The sequence below is a fragment of the Cololabis saira genome, chromosome 6, assembly GCF_033807715.1.
Source record: "Cololabis saira isolate AMF1-May2022 chromosome 6, fColSai1.1, whole genome shotgun sequence".
NCBI lineage: Eukaryota > Metazoa > Chordata > Actinopteri > Beloniformes > Belonidae > Cololabis > Cololabis saira.
Genome location: NC_084592.1, coordinates 24,387,804 through 24,395,000, shown reverse-complemented (window position 1 = coordinate 24,395,000; position 7,197 = coordinate 24,387,804). Strand labels below are relative to the sequence as shown.

Below are 7,197 nucleotides of genomic sequence, written 5' to 3'. Positions count from 1 at the left end.
TCTGCAATACCCTTTTCAGTAAACTTACTTTTAAAAAGAAGTTAAAATTGTATTTGTCACTGTAAGGTTTTTTTTTTTTTTTTTGTATTTTGTTTTTTTTTGGTTTACCATGCTTTTTTAACAACTCCCATCATGTAACTTGTTTTTAAATTGTAAGGTTTTTTAGTACTGAATACTGATATTAATTAATGTTGTATTTGTAAATCTATTTTCTATGTCTTTTATGTGGACCCCAGGAAGACTAGCTGGTCGCTACGGCGCCAGCTAATGGGGATCCCTAATAAAAATAAAAATCAAATCAATTAAACAAATCAAAGGGAAATAAACCTTCATGCCCGAAAAGGAGTAGGAGGAAGTAAAAAAACTTATGAGGTCCTACCCCTTGTTTCTTTTTCAATTTTGCTGGAATACAAAATAAATATAAATAAATATAACAGCAAGCTTTACTTTCTCAAAAAAATATTTTACATTTCTGGTGATGTATGAGGGTTTGGCAATTGTTTTGAAATGTGCATTTGTCTTAGATTAGATTCGATTGTCCCTTATTTCTCCCTCAATGGGGAAATTCGCTTTGTACAGAAGCAGTACACTCAACACACATGCAGGGAAAGGGTAAAAAAAGTAATAAAAATATATAATTACAAAATATAAACAGTATATAGATTGAAATGAAAAATAAAAAGTAGTGGAGTACAAGAAAGAAACAAAAACAGTGCAAAAAAGCAGGTAGGATGTCTTAGTTAAAAGGAGAGATTTTATGATATTTTTTAAAAGTTGACACAATTGTCTGAGGTCCCAATGAAATGTCTGTAGACCTAACAGTCTTTAGTTAAAATATCACATAGATACAATTCAACAGCTTTCTCTTCAACCGTGTCTTCACAGCTCTTGTCAGATCTTCAGAATTTAGAAATCTGCGTTACAGCTGTGAGGTCAGCACTGTAAAGGAGCTTTATGTGAAGTTGGGTAAACATGTGGGAGCTGGTGGATCTGTCATGTCATAGTGCCCTGCAAACGTGAAAAGCATAAGCAGAATTAGATATTTTTAAATCTAGGTGGGACCAAACAAGTGAAGGGATTTTCAATTTGGTAATCCCTTCAAGCACAAAAACATATGCTATCAAGAAAATGAAAGTATTTTCTGCTGTAATTTGCCCCCTTTTAAAGTTGGATGTCATCGTTTGATCAGTAAATCATTTTTTATGAAGTGATATGTGTTAAGATTCCACAAGAATCTGTTCAACTTTACATTTTCGTCTTCCAGCGAACTGCACTGAGTTAAATAACAAGGGGGGAAAAACCTGTTTAACAATTCCACAGGAGCAGCGAGTCCACCGGCTGCCAGCTTGGACAACGACCAGCTGTCAAATGGCAACGAGAAACAAGCGGCCTTGTCCCAGAGCAAGACTAGCTCAGGGACTGCCACCCCTGCTGGAGGAGGGGAGGTGAGGCTCAGGGACCGGAGGAGGCGGGAGTCCGCTCCGGTCGTTGGGATGCAAGACGCGGATCAGGCTCCCTCGGCCGGGTCACACAGCCAGCAGCTCAGAGGGGCGCGCAGGGTGTCCAAGGGCTCTCAGCGAGCCGTGCTGACCAGCTGCCTGTCAGAAGACAGCGCTCTGGAGGGACTGGAGTCTGTCGGGGACATCAACACCCCAAAGGGCAGCCGCAGGAACTTCATAGAGCTGATGATGAGCAGTTCTCCTCAGGTAGTATGTATATATGGCGTTTATTGTTCGTTTTAACATAAAACAATCTAAAGCGGAGATCTCTTGTACGTTCTTGCTGCTGCAGGTTCGGAGGTCTTTGATCAGTCGTGGCCCACGCATCCGAGACTCGGTGAAGAGCGACGGCGATACGTCATCTCTCCTGTCCTCGGCTACAGATGAGGACTGCGCCTCGGTGACCCTGGACCCGCTGGAACACGAGTGGATGCTTTGTGCCTCGGACGGCCTGTGGGAAAGTCTGCAGCCCTTGCTGGCTGTGGAGCCGAGCCTCGTGGCCAAAAGGGACTTCGTGACGGGCTTCACCTGCCTCCACTGGGCGGCCAAGCAGGGCAAAGCTGAGCTGCTCTCCCAGCTGCTGGCCTTCGCCAAGGAGAACACTATACCTGTGAATGTGAACTTGAGATCCAGCGCGGGATACACACCGCTACACCTGGCTGCCATGCACAGACACACGCAGGTGGGTAGCAGTGTGTGGGCTATCGTGTGTTACACCTGCTCAGCGAAGCCCCACGTAATTACTAACCCTTAATGTAACCAGTCTACATATAAAATCTCCTAAGTTCCCTTATGAAGTCAAGATGTAGCTACACTGCACTTTTTCTTATTAAGTTACATAGATTTCTTTATTCTTCATATCTCACTTTTTCTATGAACCCTTTAAGATGGTCAGTGGTAATACATGAGTCTACTACTATTAAACTCAAAAATATCTGTGAGGCTGAGGAAGAAAAATAAACCTAGTAAGCTAAATTATATACATTTTTCATACTTTGTGTTTCATGAAGGCTTCAAAAAGCACATCTTCAACCTTAAAGCCTGGGATATACTTGCAGTTCAGACCGCGTACGCATCATGGCCGCCACGCGTATCCTGCGTTCATTTGACGCGTCGACGTGCACGTTCTCAAAAAGACACTGAACGCGTACGCTACCTGCAGTTCTCGCTGTGGCCGCGAGTGGCACTTAACTGGCTGCAAATGTAATTAAGTATTTACCTATCCTTTAGTAGCAGTGAGGGTCCTAAACATTTGCACAGGCTGCATAAATAACCGATAAACTACTGATATTTGCAGTTATACGGTTTTTTGATACAACCGTTTAAAGGAGCATGAGGCTCCTTTAAGAAATGAGACTCATTAGCGCCACCTTCGCCACGACGGCCGTCGGGGGTACTGCAGCCAACAGTGAAGCCGACACAGGAAAACGCGCATGCAGCGTCATGTGACGTCACATCCGCAGCCCAGCGCGGGAAATTTGGGCCCGGAATTGCAGCACATTTTGCAGCACACAGCCTGTTCAAGGCAACGGAGAGATACACTAGAGGGCTCATTCTTTTTGGTTTGGAACGCTTCATCTGACATTATTACTAGAAAACTTAAAACGTATACAAATTTTTTCCATAAATCCTGCCTCAATCCTGCCTCATGCTCCTTTTAAATAACATGAATCAAGTATCTGAAGTTTGGTGTGATGCAATGTGATTGACAGGTGGTCCGTCTGCTGCTGTCGGACTGGGAAGCAGACCCTGAAGCCCGAGACTACAGCGGGAGGCGAGCCCTCCAGTACCTGCCCCCCCTGCTGGTTGCTGACCTGCAGCAGGAAGGGGTCGTCACCTCACCGGTGTCGGAGCCAGACCCTGAAAACACCCCCAGCAGCGGCGGCGGAGGGCGTGGCTGGAGGTGGCTGCGGCTGCTCAACTCCCCGGTGGAGACGGCGGAGGAGTCGGCCGGGAAGTCCAAGGGAAGCCTGCAGAGGAAGACTTCCCTGAGCCGACTGAACGCGCGGCTGCACCGAGGCCGCCACCGGGCCCAGATCATCCACAGCGCCTCCTTCAGGGACACGGGGGAGGTGGACAGAGGAGCGGACCTCCCCTGCAGTCCTCTCCGGACCAGACCGCTGTCCAACCTGTTCGGCTGAACTTAAAGCAGCAAAGCACAGCTACTAACCGGTTTGACATGATTTGATTTGCAGATTATTTACCTTTTTATAATCCTACAGTTCAGATATTTTTATGACAGAAATACGATATAAAAACAGAGTCGATTTTACAAGTTTATCCCTTTTTTTTCTATTGTAGAAATTACTGAAATAATCCGATTTTTAGATTTTTCTTAACTTATTTTTTGTTCCTAATGCAGTGGACAAACTTTTACTGATCCTGGCGGGGGAAGTCACAGCTCAAATAGTTTTTTTTTTTTTTTTTTTTTAAATCTTTTGGTGGTATTTTTAAGCACTGATTTGGAGTAACTAACAAACAAGACATCAGGTATTTGACTTTAGACTGATGTTCACATCGTGCATTTATGAAACATCTTGTACTGAAGCAGGCTCTCACTTGAGTCACAATTAGCATCAAATTTAGGTGGAAAAAAGCACTTTGGATTGATTTCACACTGTTTTCGAAAAGCCTGTTTCTGTTTACAAAACAATTTATTTATAGAGTTCAGTTCCTTTTCCAGTTTTTTGGGTGGTGCTGATGTTTTTTGTACATTTCTGTAACGTGAACAAATGTGATTATTTTCTAAATAGCAGATTTTAATATTCCAGTCTTTTTCACTCAACTGGTTTGCACTTGTCACTTTGAAGATGGGTCGTGATTATGGGATTGGGCGACATATACTAAAACCACACCAGCAATTTTTGGTCTCACATCCTGCTTTCAAGTTAAATTTTTAGACTCGGCTGCATACATAAAAGTACAAATGAGGTATTTCACTTATGATTGTTGATAGCTGGCACCAAAAGTGGGGTAAAAATGATGAATGGGATGGGTGGGGGGATTTCCAAGACACCTTTGGAGACATCCAGTTAGCAGAATCGAGCAACTGGTCTTTTTGTTTCACAGTAAGCTTGTTTTATTATGTGTAAGCACATGGATGGCATAGTTTCTATGAATTTTCTCAAGAATACAAAGTACCTCAAATATTCTGAAGCTGGTTCACTTTTCTCTTTTTATTTTGTGTGCGTCCACTGGTGTGTGTGGTGGTGTGGTTTGTAAATCATAGTCGGTGATCTGCAGTTCTTTAGGCTTTTATGACATTCAGTCTTACATATTTGAGTATTTTCACTCAAAAATGTCTTACTTTTCTAAACATAACACCTCATCATCAAGACAGGGCATCAAATAAAAGTCTTTTAAGTTCAGATTTCCATCTAGATGGTTATTGATGATCAGTTTTACAAGAAGGCAATCAATCAAACAAACCTTATCATGTTATACTGAATAGATGGTCTCTTCTCTGCCTAAATACAGGTTTGACCTTGCATGTATACAATCTCTGGATATTTGATCAAATTAGTTTTTTTAAGCACCACTGATCATACTTCCTGATTGATTTCTCAATTATGTGAATCTTACTGACTCAATTTCATGAATGATCCCTTTTGACTTTTGTAGCATTTGTACTTAAACAATCAAGCTCCATGTAGTACTGTTGACTCTTTTGATGTAGAAATGCATTCAACGGATGGGCCTTTCTCAGCTGCATGAGTAGGGGAAATGTAAATGGTGTGCACTGTTATTTTTTTCACCTGTAAATAATTGTGTCAGTCTTGTGATGTTATTCATCAGTACTGTGATGTTATTCTGTGTTGTGGAGTCACTGTTAATGAGCATCTCTCCTCTTTCTAGTCATGCGACACTGGATACTATGAAATGAAATAATGATTGTTTGCATAAAATTAAAGTTCCCAAGCCTCACATCAGTTGTGTTGTATTTTTCTAAAACGATGTAAGAAAACATCATAAATCTCTTTTAAAAAAAAAAGTGAAAGAAGTACCCAAGGACTGAGTGAAAATGATAGGACTTTGCTGAAAGTAATTTAAAAAAAAAAAGGATTACCAGAGATATATTCATGATGGGAAGCGGGCGATTTCATCCGCTGTCGCCGCTGACACCCAGCGATTGTCCTTGTCCGATGGTGCTGAATAATGACTGATCTAACGACCCCCTGAGCCAGCATTTGCACAGGATTTACAGCAAATCCGCAACTTCCTGTCCAAAAGCCGCTAAAGACCTGTCATGTTCACGGTCAGCTCTCACTCTGCCTGTGCAGCGTCTCCATCTGTGCGTACTTGTTTTTTTACAAAGAAAAACAGAGTAAATTCCTGGTGATTCGGGCTGACTTCCCATCTGCATCCAGAGTGGACAACATTCCACCACCCTGTCAGCCTGTCTGTGTCAGATATGAGCTGCATGTTCTGCTGACAGGTTGTCACAGACATTTTCTGTTCTCTGTTTGGCATGTTTTTCAGCCTGCTAGGTCCAGCGTCAATAAATATATAAAAAAAGAGGAGGAATTGAATGTGCTGGGTGCCTGGAACTGACCAGATAACTCCAGCCCAGGGAATCCTCTCTACGTTCTTATGGCATCCACTCTGGGTCTGCTCCTCGTGTTTACCAGATCAAATCAGTCATACAAAAGTAGGATTACATGTAAACAGACACTGCGTATCACAAATATGTTGCTTTTGTCTGCTGAATTCTCTTAAGTCGTACCTACAAGTCAAAAACGCTTCACGGGTGTCAGACATCATGAGGTTTTTTTTGTCCCTGTGTTGTCCGGAGATGCCTCGGGCAGATTTTCTATTCAATGACCGTTGAATCGGGGAGAGCAGAGAGCCCGTCTGACTGAAGCTTCTGACCTACATGCACACTAAAGGGAGTTGTGCCTATTATGGGAATTCTTCTGCCATCTTTTCAGGGAAACTGTGCCAACATTTTTTTTTGCCTGGGGCCTCGTTGGACTAATCCATGTCCTGCCCATCCACTTCTCTGGCTTTACAGTTACCACGGCGATGATGACATAAGCGCATGGCTTAACATGTGACTGACTGTACCAAAAAGGACTCAAGCAGTGATGGCAAATGGTGTCAGCACCTCATCTTTCTCTCACCATCTGCCTTTCAGTGCCAGAGCATGTTATCACTTCATAAAAAAGTCAAAATGTTTACCAGGTTTTCTTTAAATTATCTAAAGAAATTAGATATCAATCAAACTGTGTTTATATTTCATTCTTCTATTATATCCACTTCCTTAATTATGTGACTCCTAGAAGCTATATTTTTGTGGCTTTTTGACTCTCTGGTTATGTATACCGTTGGTCTCTTTTCATATGTTTTTGTTGATTTTTCGACAGGTTAGGATTACATTTTCAGGCAATTTATATGTATTTGTAGTCATTTTACATGTCGTTGGGAATGTTCTGTTAATTTTTTTCTTTTATCATCTTCCTGTTTGGTGTGATATCTCATGTCTCATAGTTTATTGTCGGTATGTTTTTCATTATCATCATTATCGGCCGTAGTCATGTCCTAGTCATTTTGCAGGTTTTTGTGACCGTCCGACGTCCCTTGATGGTATTTATTTTTGTTTGTCTCTCCACGGCATACATGTAACATTTCATTGAAACACCCAGGGGTGCTCCTGACACCTTGGGTTCTTGAGGTCACTTTTGCACATGTACCCAGACCA

At 42.2% G+C, this 7,197-nt stretch overlaps 1 protein-coding gene across 1 annotated transcript in view; it reads left to right on the top strand.

Moving 5' to 3' along the window:
- sowahca (sosondowah ankyrin repeat domain family Ca) overlaps positions 1–5,416 on the top strand; it is a 6,044-nt gene extending 628 nt beyond the window's left edge. The window contains exons 2-4 of the mRNA XM_061724510.1: positions 1,321–1,706; positions 1,792–2,181; positions 3,212–5,416. Coding sequence (XP_061580494.1) covers positions 1,321–1,706; positions 1,792–2,181; positions 3,212–3,640 — 1,205 coding nt within the window. The 3' untranslated portion in view covers positions 3,641–5,416. The remainder of the gene's footprint in view (positions 1–1,320; positions 1,707–1,791; positions 2,182–3,211) is intronic.
- The last annotated feature ends 1,781 nt before the right edge of the window (positions 5,417–7,197 follow it).